The 23,291-nt window shown below is 31.4% G+C and overlaps 1 protein-coding gene across 1 annotated transcript; it reads left to right on the forward strand.

Annotated features, from left to right (window-relative positions):
* The first annotated feature begins 8,590 nt into the window (after positions 1-8,590).
* On the forward strand, positions 8,591-19,854 carry LOC100165221 (armadillo repeat-containing protein gudu-like). The gene is made up of 10 exons (XM_016802249.2): positions 8,591-9,633; positions 12,679-12,855; positions 14,650-14,796; positions 14,894-15,106; positions 15,216-15,367; positions 15,432-15,758; positions 17,461-17,932; positions 18,389-18,577; positions 18,884-19,105; positions 19,176-19,854. Exons 1-10 carry the CDS (start codon positions 9,463-9,465, stop codon positions 19,299-19,301), a joined length of 2,196 nt encoding a protein of 731 aa, XP_016657738.1. The 5' UTR covers positions 8,591-9,462; the 3' UTR covers positions 19,302-19,854.
* Positions 19,855-23,291: the final 3,437 nt, after the last annotated feature.

Here is a 23,291-nt window from a genome sequence, read left to right on the forward strand (position 1 = left end):
GATCCGGCAAACATGTTTTTAAAGGAATTTTTCGATCGATTTTTTTCCGTGACACGTCCTCTTAAATTGCAAATCCACAGATTCCGGTTCTGAATGTCTCGTTGCGAAAATGTCGGTAGATAACCTATTTATAAATCAGATACTTCATGTCATGGATTGCAACGAGACGTTGTTACAAAACTTTAACCAAAAATTGAATGCCGTGGATAGAGTGCTTGCTCATACAAACCATACTTTGCATATAAATATTTTAAAACAGGCCATCGCAATGGACAATAATGGAACCATACTAGAACCAAAAAATCTTAAAATGGGAAACTCCCAACTATTAGAAAATCCAGCGACAAACACAGAACTATCCACAAGACCTTTTATCACAATTAGGGAAATTAGTAGACACAATCTGGCTAGAAGAAGCCTTAACGTTATTATCCGTGACATTCAGTAGGGCAAATCAAGTGGACCTCGAATTGTTTTTAGAACAATGCACATTTTCAATTATGTGCGTCAACGAGAAAGCCAAGCCGTGGCTAATCCAATGCATTATTATTCCGCTTACTAGGAAAGCTCGGGCCGCAGTACAATTTTGTTCGATTCAGTCATGGAGTGAATTAGAAACTTAAAAAACTTCATTGGAATCTCAACGTACAACCACCCACTTCTATTAGAAACTATATTCAAGCAAACAGAAATCAGTGGAGGACATCATGGAGCAAGAAACTAGTGGAAAATCAGCGGAGGTGGCTATATTATTAGAAAACAGTTTGAATGCACAGATTATACAGGTTTTCATTTAAGGTTTTCTAAATTTGTAGGATTTTATAAAAACTCGCAACTCTTTGACGTTGGAGTAAGAAGTTCACTCGTAGAGTCAAAACGATTCTATGAAGGAAATTGAAAAAAGAGTACAAAAAAATCTAGCACGCCATGTTTCACTGTAGTAAAATGGGACATTGGGCCCGAGACTGTTATAATAGGTCTCAAACCAATACAACCCAGTCACTATCCAGAATATCCTCAAGCACTGTATCTGGGACATATCTGAGCACAATTACTTTCAGATACTATAAAAACCAGTACATGCAAAAGATTAAGAGGCGTAGATTCAGAACGATTGGGTGACTCTAACAATGCATCAACTCAAAATTTTAAAAACTCTTTACAGTCGGGAGCCAACAGTGGCGCCCAGCAGAAAGTCTCAAAACAGCCGTAGTCTCATTCGATGGAATATTTTAAATAATAGAGTCCCCAAAAATAGAGGAGGATCACTTATAGTGTCAAAATCCGCAAATCATTCCGACAGACACCAAATTCTTAATCAAGTCAGACGGCGATCTAAACTTAATTGAACTAGCATCATTGCGTGAAGACGAAATAGTTAACGACCAAACAGTTTACGACCTCAAAGGCATAATAAAGCATTTTGTGACAACTCTATGAGTTGTGACTCTCAAACTTCGAATTTTCGGTGAAAGAAAGAGTATTGTATTCCAAGTTGTCGAATCCAATTTCCCCGTATCAAGTGAGGGAATATTAGGTAAACCGTTTATTAGTGGATAAAGAATCATCATAAACATCAGTTCAAAGAACTTATATCCTTCCAACTTTTTCGTACTTGACTCTACAACCACGGTTAGAAATTCTCGTTGCACCCCTGGCTCCAAGGAAAACAGTGCATTTAAACATTTTAATCGCTACTGAAGACATTAACAATATCATAACCTGTGAAAATTATGACACCAGAGTGAAAATTTAACTTGTGTACGTTCCACTAATTAATCCAACAGACACTCAAGGTTAAGTATAAATTCCTCAGTTAACAGAACTAGAACACGAAGATTTCAATGAAGTTACCGTCTACCTAGCACATAATATCTGAAAACATAAATAACCTTGCGCTAATGGTGATAATATATCTAGTCTAAATGCAGTCATCTGAACGGATAATTTAAATTCAGAAGAAATCGGAAAAAATAACGAATAATGGAAGTTCTAGAGCAAGAAGGTGAAAGGTTCCCTAGTCATTCTTATTGGAACGCTTCCCTATTGGTTGTTCCTAAGAAGCCAAACGTCAACCTGATGGTAAAATATCGGGTATGCGTTGATTTTCTACGACTCTACCAATAATACTTTCGGTGGGAGATGCTTTCCCACTTCCTAAAGTTACAGACATACTAGACCAGCTAGGAAAATCCAAGTACCACAGTATACTAGATGCAGCCCATGGTCATTATCAAGTTCTCATGAACCCTGTAGACCACGAGAAGACATCCTTTCCTACGGATAAAGGCCATTTTGAATGCTTGAGAGTTGAAGATGCCGTTTTCTTTAATAGGCTCCCGTGTAACCTTCCAAAGGTGAATAAATAAAGTTCTTTTAGACCTGAATGGGTTAAATGTGTTTGTATATCTTGACGATATCATTATCAATGCTAAGAATTGCCCAGACCATTCCCAGAAGCTCACATAAAGTGTTAAACGACTCGGACAATTATTCAGTCTAAAACTACGACTTCTGATAAGTTAATTTTCGAGAAAGAAAGTTATTTATTCAGGGCATAGAAATACTGATTAAGGCATCAAGTCTGACGCCAAATCAGTTAAATGTGTTCAGTACTTTCCGGTACCCTAAAAAGTAAGAGTATCTAATCTATAGAAAAATTATATATAACAGATCGGTAAACCACTAACTTTATTAGTTAAAAAGGATGTGCCTTTCCGATGAAGCGATTTATGCCAGCAGTCTTTCGAAACATAAAAAAAACCTTTTAAGAAACTATGCGATCCTTTAGTATCCATACTTCACCAGACCCTTCAACTTTACATTTGATGCAAGCAACTATGAAAAATTGGTTGTGTTCTTTCTCAAGGACCCAAAGTATCCAGAATACCAAATAAAGCGTAGTTAAACTATAATACAACCGAGAAAAAATTAGTCAGCATAGTATGGGAAGTCAAAGTTTTCCGTACATTTTGGTCATCAGCTCAACATCATAACTGACCACGTTTAGTGGGTTGTCTGGACAGACTCAAGTGCAAAATCTTCCAGACTATGCTGTTCTATAAATGTTGAGACTCAGAACAATTACAATAACTCATAACAATCATTACACAAGAGGAATTATCAGAAGATGACCGGTTACGGATGATTCAAAAATTTCATGAGACTTCATGAGAGGATATCAAGGAGTAAATGGCACAAATCAAAGAATCCCACAGCGTTTTCTGACTCAGCTTGATTTCAATGGGAACCACAGAACCTCCAATCAATAGATTACACTCTGAGAATTATCACAAAGTATTTGCATCTATATTCAATCTAACGTCATTCAAGAACCAATAAGGGATGTACTGAGAATCAAGTGGAGAAGCCAGATTGTCACATTTTAGTTGGGAATTAGTGATCTCTTTAGGAGTGCAATTACTAATCTCAAAGTATTATATCAGAATTGCTCACTATTAAGCAACCAAGACCATTTGAAAAAAGATGAAAAACCATTTTGGTATGTGGAAATCGAAGAGATTTGCTCACCGTTTAAAGTTTTATACAACAATTTACTAAAGCGACCTTGCCATATTTACACGATGTTGAAGATAATCACAGAAGTCTAATGTTAAGAATTGGAAATGATGAAAATAGAGTTTCCACTCTACCACTCAAAAGTTTCGGAATTTTCATTCAATTATTAGAACTTAACAAAAACAAAATACATAACAAAAGTAATATCCCAGAAAAGATCAGAATCTTACAAGCAGTAGTGAATCACAATACACAACACATATTAGAACAAAACCTTCAGTACCTACAAGAACAAACAATAACTACTATTTTTAATTGGCATTCCGAACATATTGGAACAAGTATTGCTTTTTAAAATAGCATAGTACGCTTATGAAACACAGAATCTTAGCTTAATAATGAACACTCTTTTAGACGGTAAGATTCTTACTAGTAAATTTACCCCATATCACCTGCTAAAGAACATCTTGAAATTATTGTAGACTAATACACAACCTAATTAAAATTTTGATTTTAATAGAAAAAACTTCACGAGAACGATTAGGAGTTTGTCTAAGCTACGCATTTAAATTTAGGTATAAGAATAAAAAACACAATTTTCGACTGGCCAAACTTCCCACCGAGTAGAAGGGATAAGGTAGTTATAAACAGACTCCGCATCGGCCACACCCGTCTTGCACACGAATACCTCATGAACAAAAGAGAAAAACCACAGTGCGTTACTTGTGGAACCGAACTTTCAGTCAACCATGTAATCACTGAATGCCTACAATACGCAGATGAACATAGAAACTTCCACATACCCAACACACTAGATGCAGCACTCGGACCAGATGCAGATACCACGATACAAATCGTTAAATTATTAAGAAAAACAAATCTGTACAGTAAAATTTAAGTATGAAAAAAAAAAATATATATTTGTAAACAATTGTAACTAATGGCCTTTGTCGTCAATGTAAATTAAGAACAATAAAAAAAAAAAAAAAAAATTTAGGTATAAGAAAATAATATAAATTACATGTTAATTTTTTTTAATACAGTTAATTTAATGTAATTTATTGTAATTAATTAATGTTTATTATATATTATATTGATAAAATAAAATAGTTTTGTTAATATCGTAATTAGAAAATTCTATGTCGTAATTCATATTTAACATTTCCCCAAGATGATGATGATGATGTAGTTGATTCAGATGGAAAAAGAGAATAAGTGGATAGAGAAGCTGTTCGGTTACTCGTGTTTCTAATTTCCACTTGAAGAACAGAATTACTTAATAATAATTTAATTTTAGCCTGTTCTATTAGTAGTAATAGTTTTGTCATTTTAGACATCCTTAGAAAAAAAATATCAGTTGCGTCCATATTTTCAAATGCAGCAGGAAGTTTTGGTTTCATGATTTTCTCTTCCTGTTTCGCTTTTCTTGAAGCTGCATTTTCTCTCATTATCTCCAATATTTGATGTGTCGGGTTATTATTATTGCTGTTGACTTTTTTGATTTTTTTAAGATTGCTTAAAAAGTTTGCTCCAGCTTTTTCTGGGTGTTTTATTTGGCCTATCCCAGATGTATCGTAATTTTCAAGTGGTTGTATATCCTGGAATTGATTCTCTATTCCATATACATTTCCCTCTTCTGTTAAGATTTCTTCAGTTTCATCATTATCTACATTTATATCCCGTGTTTTAGCATTTGAATTGTTGTTTACAATTGTACCATGTTCTTCATTAACAATAAATTATTCAAATTACTTGTAGCCCTTAATAAGTAATTATTAAATTACTAGCTGTCACCCGCGTATTCCGCACCCGTGGATAGTTGTTTGCAAATTGTGGGACTATTTCATAGCTCCACAAATCCTGTCTATCTTGCAATGTTTTTTTTTTTATATGAAGAGCAATTGAACTGTATGCAGAGTAGTGTAAACCTGTTAAAAACTGATAAAAAATTTCCGTTATTCGGAAAAAAAATTCTGATTGTTCAACAGATTTATTTAAATTAAAAATTAAAAATTTCTATTATATTTCTTGAAAATTTTTTATAAGATCGACATTTTTAAATAACTATTTATATAAAATATTAATTTTGGCGCAAATGATATGCCATTTTCACACCATTGGTGCTTGTGTCATATTATAGCCGTTTGTACGTAAGTGTATAAATTAGCTTTAAAGTATCAAAGTTATACCAATTTTTTTTGTTTTACTCAATTCAACATACAGCGGAAATGTTATTAATTTCATCTTCAACTATATTGTGCCAAGATAAGCGCATTCTCTTGGCACCATACCATTTGTAGAGCGGCCAAGGTTTGATTTCCTCTTTTTATTTAAAAAAAATTCTTAAAAATTAACAACTAAAACTACAACAGTCATAACCAATAGCAACCTTACAATAAACAAAAATATATTATAAATATGTTTATTTTTATCCTGGACAGATGGCGCCACTATTGTATTTTTACAATCCCTTATATTCTTCTTTGGGGGTTGAATCATCGGACTTTATTTATGCCTAAAACCTGCTCCGTGATATCCTCTTTCATTTAAAAAAAACTGCATGACAATTGGATAAGAAGTTTCGAAGCCAAACCGTAACAAAGATTTCCTCTTTTGCTTGATTTCAGTTTTATATATATGTATAGAATTAAAATTATATTAAAAAACTTTAAGAAAAAAATATGAATTTTTTTCGTAAATACTTTCTATTTTCTAAGTCTGGTAACTTTGCTGTTCAAATTTCCAAGCAGTAATTTTTTTGCAGCCTAACTGTCCACTTTTCTTTTCACTGCGTCTACTCACTGCGTTACAAAAACACTTTCTTAATTTATCTCATAGATCTTTTGCTTTTTCCGCTAAAAATACATTTTTCAATTATTCAAACTTGTGTTTAAATTAATATTTTTCACATTTTACATTTTTATTTTGTATTCAATTTTCGGCAACGGGAAATTCCTTTCGAAGCATTGCATTTAACTATAGGATGTGATTTGGCACGGTCAGACAAATAGTCGTTGAAGTTTGTGACACTATATGGACAAAATTAGGACCCATTATCATACCTCAACCCACAGAAATGTTTTGGAAACGTCAAACGTGTCGCAGAAAGGTTAGGTTATGGAATTTTCCCAATCGCATCGGGGTGATAGACGGGAAAAATATTAATATTCAGTGCCCAAGATGCTGACTATAAATTTAAAGCTATTGACGTAGGTTCTTATGGAAGGAACAGTGATGGTAGAATTTTTTCAAAATCAACCATTGGAAAAATGTTGGAAAATAAAACATTGAATATGCCAGAATAAGTTATTTTAGTTATGAATGGAGTGCCACAGCTATACGTCATACTCGGTGACGAAGCTTTTCCTTTTAAAAGATGTTTTCTCCGTCACTATAGTAGGTGCCATTTAGGAGAAAATGAATAAAATTTTCAATTATAGGCTTTCTGGAGATAGAAGAGTGGTGGAGAATGCGTTTGGGACACTGGCAGCTCGTCGGAAAACTTTAGAGGTTTAACCAGAATTGGCTGAAAAAATCGTACTAACAGTCTGTTGTCTACATAATATGTTATGTACAGATAATAAAAACCTGATATAGACATATCACAAAAATGAAGAATTAGGCATGAAAAATATAAGAGGTATAAGAAGTAATTGTACACGTGAAGCTTTTGATATACGAGAAAATTTTTAAAACTATTTTAACTGCACTGCTGGTCGTGTACCCTGGGAACTTAATTATGTACGTAGAGGACGACTTCAAACTGATAATGACTATTACAATTTAATAATTTCTTTTTTATAATTTAAATACTTATTTTAATAATTAATAATTTTATATTTGTATATATTATATAATTAATTTAAGAATAATATCTACTACGTACTGGCTACTATTCATATTACGATTATATTATTATTATTCTACACATTACACAGTGTCATTATTATTTTGTAATAAAATACATTTAAAAATTATACAATATTTTAAACGATATGTTTAAATTGATTTACTTATAATATTTGAATTTATTAATATTTATATAAAATATTTCAGTAAGTACATGAATTATTGTAAACATAGGTTATTATTGGCCAATTCTGAATTGTTCATAACTATGATTTAAAAATAATACAATTTCAAAAAAGATAAGAACATAATATTGCATTACATAAAGTACCTATTTATAAACTAATCTTGCATTTGTAATTCCTTCCAGATTTCTTCCCATGCTTCCTGACGGATATGTTGGTCCCTATAGCTGGTAAATTTATAATTGTATAAAACTTCATGAAGTTTCACATGTTCTATTAATTTTTCTTCCATATCTAATAAAAACTAAATTGGTATAAAACAAGCTTCCATTTTAAAAATTCAAAATTCAAAATCGAAATAAAATGTGATATCACGTGACATAAAATATGTGAAACGATAGAAAAATAGAAACATGATATCACGTGAGGTTAAATATTTCAATCGTGTGACATGACGTGAGTTAGCGAAATAAGACTTGAGCTCACATGACGTGATAATAGTGTGTCCCCACCTAAGCCTTTTGTTACAATAATGTTGCAAATACTTATTTTCTAAATTTTTAGTGCTAAATGTCTAAATTGTATAGTTATCCATCGTGTTTATTGTCTGATCTCCTTCTAAGCATTAAAGGAAAAATTCAATATATTTTACCTGAGATATTAGAAAATTTAACTCTGTGTTACAAATAATAGAGGTCACTTGGAACATTTATAAATAAAATATATTGAATGATTTTCGATTTCATGTATTAAAATATTTTTTTTTTAGATTTTCTCGGTAGCTCCACCTAACCAATCTGGCCTCGTGTTAAACTATATGTCTTAGCTGACTATGTATACGGACATTGGTAGGTAACTATTATTTTTAGAAATTCAATATAATAATTAGCTCTATAGTTATAACTTGGTCGATTTTCATTAAATTGTAATATTTTTTATTTTGAATTGTTTTAAAAAATATTACGATCAACAAAACGGCTATCTTGGAAATATAGGTAACAAATATAATTGCTTAAAAAATTTTTTGGTAATTTTTGAATTTTTGAAATAAAAATCGAATCTCATGCTTTCCAATCAGAATACCATACTTATTACTGTAAAAAAACTGCATTTAAACATATTGATTTTCCACGGAGATACTAAGGGTGATACGGGATTTTTAGGATATACTGTTTAGTGTTTATGTATTAATTATAGGTATTAATAGGTTAGTAGGTTAGTAGGTTAATAGGTATTATAGGTATTTGATATTTTGGTCACGACTGTCGTAGTTCAGTTTTTTTGAAACCATGACCATATTTTATAATGTTACTGGCTATATTTGGATTTATTTTATATACAATTTACCAGTAAAGTAATAAATTATATAATATGTTCGGTATATAAGAAATAATTTAGTATTAGGCGATTCGGTTTAATCAGAATCGGTTTATGATTCAGCCGGTAAGAATCAACTGAATAAAATAATATCCCGTGATATATACCTACCGGCTACCATGCAGTAGTAGATACAAGATACATAGTTACGATTTTTGATATTAAGACTAGCCAATACTAAAAAATCGGTACCAAATAAATATAATTAAAACTTTATTTACAAATAAAGATATTTTGTGTGTTTACAATTGTGTAAACATTTATATTCTTCCAGAATTTATGTAGGGTAGTTCTCTCAACCATTTCTGTCAAACAAAATTTGGGAGACCTTGTATTTATATATAATATTATACATTTATACATAAAATTTTAAATGTCTGAAAATTCGGTGCAAATTATTTATTATTTCAGTTAGGTAGGTAACGCGTATGTTGTTTATTTCATACCACTTTAATAAATACTATTATTTTTTTATTTAATACTTATTATGTATTTAAGATTGGTGCAATAATATTGAGAAAAATAAATCATTATGGCAGATGAGCAAGTTGAGTTAGCGTCAAAAGATGTTTTTGTTTTACTGGGAGTCTCTGCTCCTGAAAATCTAGAAATTGGAACTAAACGGCAAGAACAAGGTGATACAAAAGGCGATGAAAATGAATCAGTGTTTACACTTGATGAAGAAGACAAAACTAAATTTATGGTAATGAGAATAATACATTAGGTACCTACTGTTATTTGGGTTGCAGCTGGCTGGTAAAAACAAGGATAGGATTATTTTTTGGAAGTAATAATTGGGTGAAAGATTCACTAAGTGCCCGTATTACAATCGTTGAACTAAGGTTAAACCACCGAATTCGATTGGTAAAATCAATGGGTTAGGCGTAACCGAGGTTTAAACTATGATTGAAAAACGGGCCCTAAGTAATAAAAATTATAGACTATACTGTATGCAATTATTATGAAAACCTATTGAATTTAATAATATATTGGTTATAAATGTATGATAGTTACTAAAATATATTAGAATACTATGCATTCGATTAAAAATACTAAATAGTTATAAAGGTAAAAAAAATTAACCCGGTATCTATATTCCAATATGATTGTTTTAGATTCTAAGCGGAGCGATGAACGTATTGATTTTACAATGATGTGTGTTTTTTTTTAGTTTTTTTTTTATTTTGTTTTATTTTTGTGTCTGTCATCACCTTTTTTAGGACAGTAAAAATGCTTGGATTTTCTTTCAACAGTATCTTTTCTGATAGAAAAGTGAATATAGTTAATACTTTGGGTGGGGGGGGGGGGGGTCGAAAAGGAAAAAATTTCTTAGTGGTTATGTTTCAAAGGTTTTCAAAAAGCACCGTGAAAAACAAAAGAAACATTGAGGAAAACGGGAATTTTTACTCAAAATCTGTTTTTCGAGAAAATTGATTTTGGTTTTCGGTGCAACTCTTAAACAAATGACCGTAGGTACTTAAATGTTGACTGAATGTTTATATGTATTAGCATTTTCCATACACTATAATATATTTTGAGCTCTTTACGGACATTTTCAGTTTCCATTTTTTTTAGTTTTTTTTTCTATAAATATCAATTCAATTTTATTTGGTGGTAAAAAAATTTAATAGAAGGTTCCTAGTATATTGTTTCAAAGGCAGATGAAAAAAATTAAAAATCCAAAATCACAATTTTTTTATAAAAGCATTTAAAGTTCAAATATTGACAAAATACGTAAAAATGACGAAAATTAGAAAATTATTTTGAGTTGGAAAGTCATAAAAATTTTTCTTTTTAAATCTAAGATTTGAAAATCTAATACAAGATTATTCATAAGTTTGTCTATCCTTATCAAAATAAAAATTTCTTCAAACAAATCAAATTAAATTTTTATGAGCGTTTGAATTTCATATTTTTATAAGATTGGATTTTCACTCCATTTCTCACGTAGACGATTTTGTTATTTCGTTATAATTGAAAAATGAATAACTGTAGATGCATGCAAATTTCACTGAATGTTCATATTTTTATTTTCTATACACCATATAATTTTAAAAATATTTTGACTCTTTTTGAGCTGTTTACAGTCAGTTTTAATTTTTTTTAGTTTATTTTCTATAAATACCAATAAAAATTTATTTATTGGGTAAAGAAGCGTGAAAATGTAATGCAAGGCTCCTGATATATTATTTTAATAGCAGTTGAAAAACATTGAAAATACATTGGCACAATTTTTTTATAAGCATTTAAAGTTTGAATTTTGACAAAATTTAATAATTATTTTGTAGTTAAAAATGTATAAAATATTCAACTTTTATAGCTAAGGATTGAACATTTAAAACAAGGTCCCGCGTAAATAGGTAAATATATAAATTACTTATTCACAATAATATCATCAAATATACTTAGGAATATCATAGGCTAACTGACCGTTTTCGCTCGGAATCGTTTTACTTATACAATCATATTATATCATTGAATTCAAATTTAACCATCCATTACAGTGACCCACTTGTAACCTACTGTACAGCAGAGCGACATCCACTTATATGCCTTTTTTTTGTGTGTCTGTCATCACGGTTTGGGGCAGTAAAACTGCTCCGATTTTCTTCAACAGTATGTTGTTCGATGGGAAAGTGAATATTGTTGATGCATTTGGGAGGTCAAATTTTAAAAGTCTCAATAGTTTTCAAAAGCGCCGGGAAAAACATCATAAAAATTAAGGAAAAACGTGTGAAAATGTAGTAAATATTATTCATAATTTTATATACCTTTAATAAAAAAAAATGTCTACAAGGAAATCAAATTCAATTTTTATGAGCTTTTGAAGTTCATGTTTTTACAATATTGGATATTCACTCAATTTCTCACGTAGCGATTTTGTTATTTTGTTGTAATTCAAAAACGAATAACTGTAGGTACATGCAAATTTCAATGAATGTTTATATTCCCATTTTATATACACCATACATTTTTTAAAATATTTAAATATATTAATTAAATATAATAATTTTATTTGTTAGGTAAAAAGCGTGAAAATTTAATGGAAGGCTCTTGATATATTGTTACCATAGTAGTTGAAAAATATTCAAAATACATAGGCGCAATTTTTTTTATAAGCATTTAATGTTTGAATTTTGACAAAATGTAAAAATTATTTTGTAGTTAAAAATGTATAAAATATTCAACTTTTATAGCTAAGGATTGAAAATTTAAAACAAGGTCCCTCGTAAATAGGTAAATATATAAATTATTTATGCACAATAATATCATCAAATATACTTAGGAATATCATAGGCTAGCTGACAGTTTTCACTCAGAATCATTTTACTTATACAATGATATTATATCATTGAATTCAAATTTAACACCATCTATTACAGTGACCCACCTGTAACCTACTGTACAGCAGAGCGACATACACTTACCCTCTTTTTTATATTATTTTTAAGACCTATTACCTATCTCAGAAAAGTATTTTTTTGTATTTAGTTAGCATTAAAGAATTAGGTAAGCATCGTAATTTTATTACCGCATTCTAAAAAATTGCATTATACAGTATACAGTCTAAATATTACAGACTCACTATTTCATATATTATTACCATTATTTTATTCAATATTATAAATTATAACCTATATTACTTATTACTGCATTACTGCAATAAATATATTTGTTAGATGCTTTAGTGATAGTTATTAAGTATTTAGTATATCTACTCAGGTGTAACATTTTTGTTCATTTCAAGACTGTTGTTGCGCCACTGGTTATCGATGTAACACCACCAGAAGATTTAGACAACAGTTCTACTGATAGTTTAACTCAAAATGAAATCGAAGAACAACGATGGTATAATCCAGCATTGAACACAGGACTAGAAAAATCCGATTTCGAAGGTTTAAGAAGGCTGTTAGCAGAAATTAAGGTGAACGAATTTAAATTAGGAGGTAAATAATCTAGATAACGGAATATTCGGTAGGTAGGTATGTACAAATATATTTTACAGCATTAATACTTAGAAACTTATTACATTTTGTATCAAGTTTGTGTGACCGGATTGTAACAGCTAAGTATTAGATAAGTAATATTTTTAAGATAGCATTATTATACAGCACGTTCAAAAACCGTTAGTAGATAGATAATATTACCCTTATATTATTTTATTATATATTATATATATATATATTTTTTATTGATCTTGAAATTTACACAATTAAATTTTCGCTTCGGCTATACTAACTACATTTTAAAATTATGTACAACGAACTCCCTTATACATGAGGTTCCTGTTCCTCCTTTCCTGAAGCAGAATTCCTACAATATAGCCAATATCCTTCTAGTTGTTTTTCCTAAATTAATGCTTTTTACGTATTCGTGAATAGATAATAATATGTCATTCATCACACTGTGAGAGGCATTTTGGGCGGGTCATCCCGGGTTGTAAAAGCCATTATGATATTTCTATATTCTATGATACTTAAACAACTAGTTAATAAAATCTTTAATAATTAATATAATGGTGATTTAATTATAATGTACAATAATCGGCTGTTGTTTTTTGTAAAACCTTTGGTTGCTTACGTACAAGGGATTTATTGTGAAATAAACATATTTCTTTTAAGTTGTATGATTTCGAGAATGCGTTGCAATGTACTTACAGCCTACAGGCTACAAATTATTATAGGTGAAACAATTTCAAACGTACTTATCTTATTATTAGGTATATAACGTAGATTATATTAAATTATATATTATATAGGTAATCGATAGTTGGTATTGTATAGTGTAATCCAATAATCCATGCTGTACAATGCGATGTTAATAAGTACAAAAATCTATCAATACTAGTTTTATCATTCACAAACTCTTTCATCAAAGCTGATTATTACTATAGGTACCTAGTTAAAAGTATAGAATTAAATAGAACCCTTAACTGTAGAACTAGTTATAACTTTCTTTTTTTAGTTAGAACTACTTGTGTCTAAAATATATAGGTGAAAAGTGAAAACTAAAACTCAGCTCTAGATAGAGAAAACTGTTTTTCAGAAGTTATTTTTATATCGTTGAACTGGACATAACTATATAAGTAGCCAGTAGCTATATATTAAGATAATATACAAGCAGTGATAAACTTTTATTGTATTCATACACTTTTTAGTCTTCGGCTCTTCAGAACAGAATCGTACGCATCTTTTGAAATTTGTAAGAAATATTCATGAATCGTGAAATTATACTACGATAATTACGTATTTGCGATGTTAACTGTACATTATCTGGTGTTGTCTACGCAAATGCTCAAAAGGGTTGAAAAACACGATCAGCGTTACCCACATTTAAAATTGAGGTTAAGTAGGTAGTAGACTTGTAACCATGGGGAAGCAAGGGGGAAATTGTCACCCCTGGAACTAATCGTTGCCCCCTCCCCAAAAAAAAAAAATAATAATTTTTAAATGCATGTATCTAGTTATATGTTATGGTTAAGTAAGTATGCATTTTATTACCCCCCCCCCCCCTAAAATTTAATAATCTGAACATTTGGTCTGGCTATGAGACTGGTAGGTAGAAAAAATCAGGTTTGACGAAATGGGTTTGTGATAACTAGTTTTGTCTAGTTAAAACTTGTTTTGACCGATTTCTGGTTTTAACTTTTAACTGGTAACATCGAAATATTTGTTTATTTTTTATTTACTTATATTTTTGAAATTCTTTGAAACTTTAGAATACTGACCCAACAAAAACCTTGGCCGCGTTGATCAAACTTAAAGCTGAAAAAATATTAGAGGGACCTTATCAAAACATGTTTATTGCTTTAAATGGCTTCAAAGTGTTGATTAACATACTCGAATGTAACAACGACGAATGTATGGTATAGAGAAAACCATTATATTATTATAGCTATAGTATACCTAGGTATACGTTTCACTATCTATTATTTTTATCTCAAAGCAACGACGATATTTTAGGAAAATGCTTTGATCATTGTACATGAAATGTCCCAACATTACGGAATCCAATGCTCATTGTGTACATTGGACGCGGTGAAACCTTTGATTAACATTTTATTGTTCAAAAACAACTACAAAGTCAAATACTTGGCTTCGGAAACGTTACAGAACATCGCGAAACTGAGAAGAGGCAGGAAGCTTATACGATTGAGTGGTGGAATTAAGACCATGGTACGTATGGAAAGTATTTTCGACCCCTGTCGATCACACATTATACCTAACCACACAACTACCGGTGTCTGGTCTCATATTATAATAAAAACGACTATCGATGTTTAAGGTGCAAATGATGAACGTATCGAAACACATATTACCAATGCACTTGAATAGTATGAACGAGATAAATCGGGCCGCAGTAGGTTTGATGAACTGCTGTTCCGGCACTTTAAGACAGTTATGCCGGTCTTTAAAATGCCAAGAACAGTTGTTGTGGTGAAGTTAATGTATATTTATTTCCATGGCACGTCATTCATAAACAAAATATACGTTATTATAGGGAAATCGGGTTCGTGCAGCTGTTATCGCAATTGTTGAACTCGAAACATGGCGAAATTCAAGTTTCCATAATGAGTTTAGTAGCGGAATGTTGCCGTACACGGCCAGGAGTCGTTGGACAAAACACAGACGTACACATTAGAGTAGCACTTAAGGAGCAGAACATTTTGCAGCAGGTCATACAGTTTTTGGTCAGTGATTCTACCCAGCTCGCGGAAAAAGCAACCGAAACGATACTGTGCATGTTTGACGGTGATCCTGCTATATACAACGTTCTGCTGAAACACAAGGGTATGGAAGCCCTATTCAAAGCTGTCACAAAATTCCAGTAAAAATAAACCTATACATTAAACATATATAATAACATTAAAGTACAGGCGTGGATCCAGAAAAATGTAATAGAGGGTGCTCAAAAAAAATTGTTTATACCTTTCTATTTTAAATTACATAATTTATGATACAAATGTATTTTACTGGTGTCTTAGATAACAGTGGGACAATGTCCAAGCACTCAGAGCCCCCTTGAATCCACGCCTGTTATAGTAGGTATAATGGGATAAGTATATGCACGTAATTAATAAAATCAGAATGGAATCTTTGGCTGATCAAATTTGATTACATCATTGCAAATGGCAAATGATCAAAAATACTTAGTTGCAATTTGTGTCTGCAGAAATAATATTGATTAAAATTAAATTATTTTACATTGACATTGATTAGAGTAAAGGAATACAATATTATTTCCATAATATTATTAATTCACCAGAAGAATCCATTAATCATTGCAAAATGTTTTTTTTTTTTTTTTTTTAATAAATTAATTGGTAGGTAGGTTTATTATAGAGGATGGTATTTTGTTACGTAATTTGGTTCTAGTTATTTAAAAATATTTACCAGATGTGGTTTTTTACCTATGTGGTATATACCTAACCACTTTTGATTTTAGCAATATATTCCTTATTAAAACGATGCAAAACAGATGAGCCCGAATTTGTAATCATTAATTTTAGCTATAATTTAGTTTCTAAAAATATATTATAATCATAAACAAAAAAAAAAAACATAAAATATAACTTTTATAAAGGGCAACTATAATATAATAACAATTATTGTTGCTTATTGACTATAAATAATATTTATAAGTAAAAGTAGGATCACACGTCTTGGAATAAAAATTATATATTATCACAATCTAACGATCGATCTTAAACAATGAACGGTAGAGATGAGTTATATCATTATTTGTGGTTGTTTTATTTAACTAAACTTCTAACTTAACCTCATACTTCTTGGTTATCATGCATACTATTTATTTTGTGACTTGAACGTTAAACAAAGCCCACAGGCCACGGCACGCATGACCATACCCTGTTCGGACGCTTATGCGCTTCAACCGATACATGTATCGTGTTGATTGTGCACAATCAATATTCCTAGACCCTCAAGAACTACTAAGATTTCTCAAAACTAACACATTTTCTTAAAATATAGGTATATGTTGTTTTCATAAAAATAGCAATTTAAATTATCTATCTATCGTTTATAACATATTATTATACACCACACATAATATTATTATTATTATTAAGTTGCGTTTTAATATTATAATCATAAACGGATAATAAATTGAAATGTTCACAATTGTATTATAATAAATCATAATTATTATAAAATCAAAATGTTATTATAAGAAAAGAGGTGTTACGTATCAAATAACGTTTATACATATTATATATGGTGGGGGATCATCATACCAGGTACCATACGCGACGTGTATGTCTTGTACAAGACACAGTAGTCTATGTAGATTGTTTCAATAATGAACATGTATTTATATTAACATAATTTTATGTTCGAGTACCTATCTATTTCATATTATTATTTATTCATTTTACGACTCAACCTTAAACTCTTATTACCTACCATACATAGCATACACCGTTACAAGAACCTGGACCTGGTACATGCTTGAAATTCAACAATCTTAATATAACGACTACATTAATTAGTTAAACCGTTTCGTCCTGCAGGAACGACGACCACGTTATGGTGTTGATCATCACCGTGCTGTGGAAGAGCTCATTGAACGCGAAATGCAGACAAGTGATCGAAAAAGACCGCATCGTAGATTTCCTTCTTGAACTGTTGGCATACAAATTCGACGACCGGGTAATCGGCTACGCAGTCGCCACGCTGTCTGAATTGTGGAAATCTGAATCGTTGCGTGGCAAGCTCAAGCAATTTGCCGTGCCAAAGTATCTGGAACTGCTCAACACTAGCCTGCACAGCCTTGTGTTGGCACACGTGTGCACCGCTATAGGTCGAGCGTCTAGCGACCCACAGTGCATGGAAATGATCGACGAGGCCAAGGGGTTTCGGTTAATTTTCGTACTGTTGCCGTCCCTGGACGTGGACGAGTTCGATAAGTACGAAGATTTCTACGAACCGCAAACGATCATAGCCGCTGCCGAATGCCTGGCCATGATAGTTGAAAACACACAAGTACAAATATACCAAACCTATTATACCAATATTATATTATATTGTAAGGTGGGTTTCCACTACATACGTGTACGTTTACGTGCATATATTGACCGGATACGTTCGCTATGAACGGTCTCACAAACGTTTCCCATCGGTTAATATGGGTTAGATCGGTTCGGATTGGTAACATATTAGTTACCTCATAATATATTCTTATGTTATCAATATAGAGCCGTGTACACGTGAAAAGTTGAACTGGATCCAACTTCATGGTATCATGGTCAAGCCTATGGTAAGAACGTATAACACTCTGGTATACCAAAAGCTTACCATGTATACCAACCAATCACAGAAAAGTATTTTTATGCATGTACACGTACACGTATCTAGTGGAAACCCACCTTTAGACGTGTTAATTCATAGTGGTTTCTTATTCGTTTCTTTAAAAAATGTTTCATCGTGTGCGTTTTTTAGTTTAGCTTGAACCCTCTGAAGGGAATGTACGAGGCGGTCTGTGACCTGGTAGATTTATTGACGCACAAGAATTTGGATTTTTTAGCGGCAGTTTGTCATCTAATCGTCGTTATTGCTACGTTCGATGAGAATTTAAAAATAATGGTCGACGCAGGAATTGTCGAAAATTTGGCAAATCTCGTATCTACGGTAAGTTTGCATTTTAATATAGGTGCAATATGATATTATACTTATAATAATATTATATCTACCAACACATAATAAGAAAATATATTAAATAAGTAGCTAAGTAATAAATTAATTTAAGTTTCCTTTCATTGTTTAACATACTAATTCTTCCACTGTTACCTAGCACATAACTCTTTTAATATATATATACTGCTCAATGGCCTTGATACCGAGGGTTTATCTTATAATAAAAAAAAATAATAACCATATGTGTACTTACAGAAAAAGCTATAAGTGCCTATCCATTTGTATTATTATCTGTTACAGGAGCACACGAACTTGAGAGCCAATCTCTGCAAAGCTTTGGGTAAATGCTGCACTGTTGGTGTAACAGCACGCAGATTCAGCTGCAAACACATTATGGATAAATTAATTAAGTACACGCATTCTGAGCATAAAGTCGTCAGAGACAACGTTCCTCTTGCGCTTAGCGGATTATCCGAAGACCCCTTAAATTGTGTAAGGATTGAGGCGTTAGGATTCCTTCCGGTATGTTTACATTTTTTTTAAAAATAATGTGAGTACTAACTTATTTAAAAATGTTCTTGAATTCATTTAGTTTTTAAAAAAATGTATACATTCGGATAATCCTGATACAGCTATGGCTGCTGTTAACTGTTTGAGCAACGTAAGGAAAGCAAGCGCAGCTATAGGCCAATTTCAAGAGTGTACGACGAAGCATTGAAAATTACATTCTTACAATTTCCTTATTATAGTATGGAAATTATCGATGCATTATACAAAATATATAAATAAAAAAATCGTAAATGTATGAATACAAATGTGAATGTACCTTTTTACATAAATATATTATAAATATAAAAAAATAAATATCCATGGCTTATAAATAGAAATAAATCAAAAATATTCTCAAGTAAGGACATATGGCATACGCCATTTTCATTATGATGTACATTAAAATGTATCTTAAATGTATTGCCATAAATCATAATGTATTTCAATATATAGGTATTATATTTGGTATTCCAACTAAAATAAAATACTGATTATTTATAGGATATTAGTATTTTTGAGGTGAATAGGTACTTGATAGGCGACAGCGGACCGTTTAACATATTTTTAAACATTTTTACATTTTGTGAGTTTCTAGGTTTTTCTACGAACTAAAAACTACTCACTAGTCCAGGAGAACACTGGCCTCGTGACCTATAAGCCGCAACACGTAGGCACTAGTCAAGGTCATGTCGGTCGAACTTATAGGTTTTAAGTCGATATTTTTAAACAGTTTTTTTTTTGGTCTCTTTGATATAAAAATATAAATTATGTATATGAATTGTACAAATTATTATTTAATGCAAATGCCAAAAATTAATGTAATATACATTTTTATCAACACAAAAGTGATTTTTTAAAGAACATTTTATTTATATTATATAGGTACCTAATATGTGCATTTTTTTTTTATATATTTAGATTTTTAAAATTTTTTTTCTTGGTATTGTACCTACAATTTTATCATTTTATAATTTGTAAAATTCTTATAATTTATATTGTTAAAGGTAAATAAACAAAAAAAAAAAAAACTTTTTAAAAATATTTTTAGCTATAACTTTGATCTACACTCTTAATAGATCATAGGCAGTCTGCTAAGTCTGCTAAAATAGGAAGAAAAATTTTAGTATAGTATATTAATTACCAAAAACTATTAGGGACCAGGCTATAGCTAGTTGAGTACCAGAAAAAAACTGGGAACCCACTAGTGTAGTAGGAACCTATAAAAAACTAGGACCCTAATAGTGTAGTAGTTAATTAAAAAAAACTGGAATCCAACTAGTGTAGTACCTTAAATAATTTGGTATAGTATAGCTATAGTAATGAGTCAAGTACATATGGAGGCTTAGACGATTTGAAAAAGTTTGTATTTTATCAGTATAAATAATTTGTAAAAATGAAACGAGTATAATAAATACTGCATATAAAATAACATCATACAGCTTTTATTTTTATAAAACCATTTTTAATTAATCTTAGTATAAACTTTTTATAATAACTTAGAAACTACTCATTACTCATTAGAATTTTGATTTAGACACATTAAAATTTCTAAGAAAATCATCCGCTAAATAATTTGCAGTAAAATATGAAGATTTTCATTTGAAAAATATAAGTTTGTTTACGACACAGGACACTCCTTAAGTAGTTCAAAATATATCAGAAATTTGAAAATGATATGGTCTTTATGGTATAGGTACTTAAAATTCTATAGGTACCTAAATGAGAATTTGAATGGATTCACTATTAAAAAGAACAAAATATGGGGATGAGCATGCTTAAAAATTACCCTGTTACAGGGTGGATTTACCCATAGGCCACCAAGGCACGTGCCTAGGGCGCAATATTATCTGGGGCGCAATTTTTTAGTTAATTTTATTTTTTAGTTTTTCATAATTTCATAATTATTTTTACCTAAATTTATATTTTATATTAATTTTTTTTTATATACAACTTGCATGAAACTGGAGAATGGGTCACGTCGCAGTAACGTTTTAATTTATAAGCTATAATAATAACCTTGCCGTTTGAGTGTAACCCTGCGACCGGCGCGCGCCGCACCGCACCGCCACCGCTAGAGGTTCGTCATCGACACTCGACGAGGCAGTTGCCGGCGTTGCCTATGTTAATACATGGGAGATGGCATACGGGTGTGCGGCGTCAACACATACAATATGGTGTATGGCACATGCGCAAAACGCCAGCCAAGGCAGTCAAATATACTGCCTCGGGCCGCTGCCGGGTACATTGCGTATAGCCACTCTGCTGGCCTCTACTATCTAGGTGAGGAACAGCTCGCACAGTGCTTATCAAATAAATTATTTGATATTAATTGGAAAGACCCGCCTCACCCCGCACCCGTCACCACAATAAGGGTGCGCGGGTGCGCGAACACCAAACTAGTCTATTCCTAGAATACTGGAATTATTTCTGGAAATCAGATGTCTTGATAAAATATTTAATAATAATAAACATTGCGAAGACGCGCGACGCTGACACTGTCGCCTATCTACTGCATAGTGCATACTGCTCAGTGCTCAGAAATTTGCTAATCGATTACGATTATAGAGACTAGAGTGCTCATCACTTTAATCAGTACCTACTTAACCTGGCTACCTATAAGAAAACATCAATTACAATATTAAAGATTAAACATGTCCAGTAAAAAGGTGGGCACCAGTTTAAAAAATAAGGCAAGAAAAGTTGGCCAAACAAGATGAAGTATTTAATAAAACAATTTTTATAGTTTTGTTTTATTTCATGGAACATTCCCCCCCCCCTCCCGTGGGAGCACACCAATGTACGGGGTGCTAGTGTTGTAATTCCTAGGGGCGGAAAAATAGTAAGTCCGCCCCTGTCCCTGTACATGTTAGACATTTTTAATTTAAACAACTTACAAATGATAGAATATTTTCCCACTTGAATAAAATAACTACCTAAAAATTTAAAATGCCTACAAAATATTGTTTTATTCTATTATTTGCATCATGGGCGCAACTAGCATTTAGCCCCCCCCCCCCCCAAAAAAAAATACCCCTAATTGATTTAGATATAAGCCCTCTATGGGTTATTTTAAATAAATAGTTTTGTTAGCTCTCCCAGAATTAAATGACGCACGACGATATTACACCCGCGCCCAAATTACTGCGACCAATTATTTACCGTGATGTATTTACGTGGCACCGGCTAATCTATATCTAAATATATGATGTTATACTATGTCCCTTATGCATTCATAAACCGATTGCCATGAAATTTAGACTTAGGGAAAGAAGATAGGTCGAGAAAAAATGTAAATAAGAAGTCCAAGTAGGAGAAGTTCTCAAACAGAGATTTTGAGATTTACGATGGACATTTTTAATTATAGGTACATGGTTTCTATTGGTTTTAATAATAATAATTATTATTATTGATGCCATAAGCCTCTGTGTTTTAGTACAGAATGTATCGATTTGATGTACCACGCGGGGTCCGCGATTTACCGCAGGTATATTAGGTACGTACCTGATAATATACTTCTTGCATAATCAGAAGCGAAACAACGCCGGCCGGGATGGCTATATATTCAAATATAATATCATTCAATTACATTTAAGAATACATTGCTTCTTCTGCAGCGTGTCACACCTAAAAGGAGTTGAAGTGTTGAACAACCACAATTTTTTTCCGGGTAATTACTATATTAAGCTATATAATTAAACTATTTGAAACCTAGAAATAGCAAAGCATGCCGGGTCAGCTAGTGGTTGAATACAATAACACATTTTATTTACCATATAAAATACCAAACAATTGCTAACCGACCTTGAGGCTTCAACTGATGCCGCCAGTACCTTATCTATAGTTAGTATAGAATATAATATATATACATATATATATCACACCAAAAACACTTCTTTATAACTCCGTGTAAAAAAAAGCTAAGTTAAAAAAAAAAAATTAGTAATGATTAAATCTTTAAAAGACGTGATATAATATGGAAATTAAGTAAAATGCCATTTTATAATATTACAAATACCTATGATGACAAATAAGATCAATTGTAATGTTATATACTTAGTCAACATATTGTTGATACATTATTAATTACTGTAAATACTGTAGTGGTTACTTAATTGTATTTATTTAATTATACTTCTACGTTTTACGTCCTGCCAAATAG

Source organism: Acyrthosiphon pisum, chromosome X (genome assembly GCF_005508785.2).
Source record: "Acyrthosiphon pisum isolate AL4f chromosome X, pea_aphid_22Mar2018_4r6ur, whole genome shotgun sequence".
NCBI lineage: Eukaryota > Metazoa > Arthropoda > Insecta > Hemiptera > Aphididae > Acyrthosiphon > Acyrthosiphon pisum.

Bases quoted from the DNA above. Each gene is read 5' to 3' on its own strand.
- LOC100165221 (XM_016802249.2), top strand. From the start codon at position 9,463: ATGGCAGATGAGCAAGTTGAGTTAGCGTCAAAAGATGTTTTTGTTTTA. The intron at 15,759-17,460 runs GTAAAAATAAAC...TTCGTCCTGCAG, and splicing joins AAAGCTGTCACAAAATTCCA to GAACGACGACCACGTTATGG. The intron at 19,106-19,175 runs GTATGTTTACAT...GAATTCATTTAG, and splicing joins AGGCGTTAGGATTCCTTCCG to TTTTTAAAAAAATGTATACA.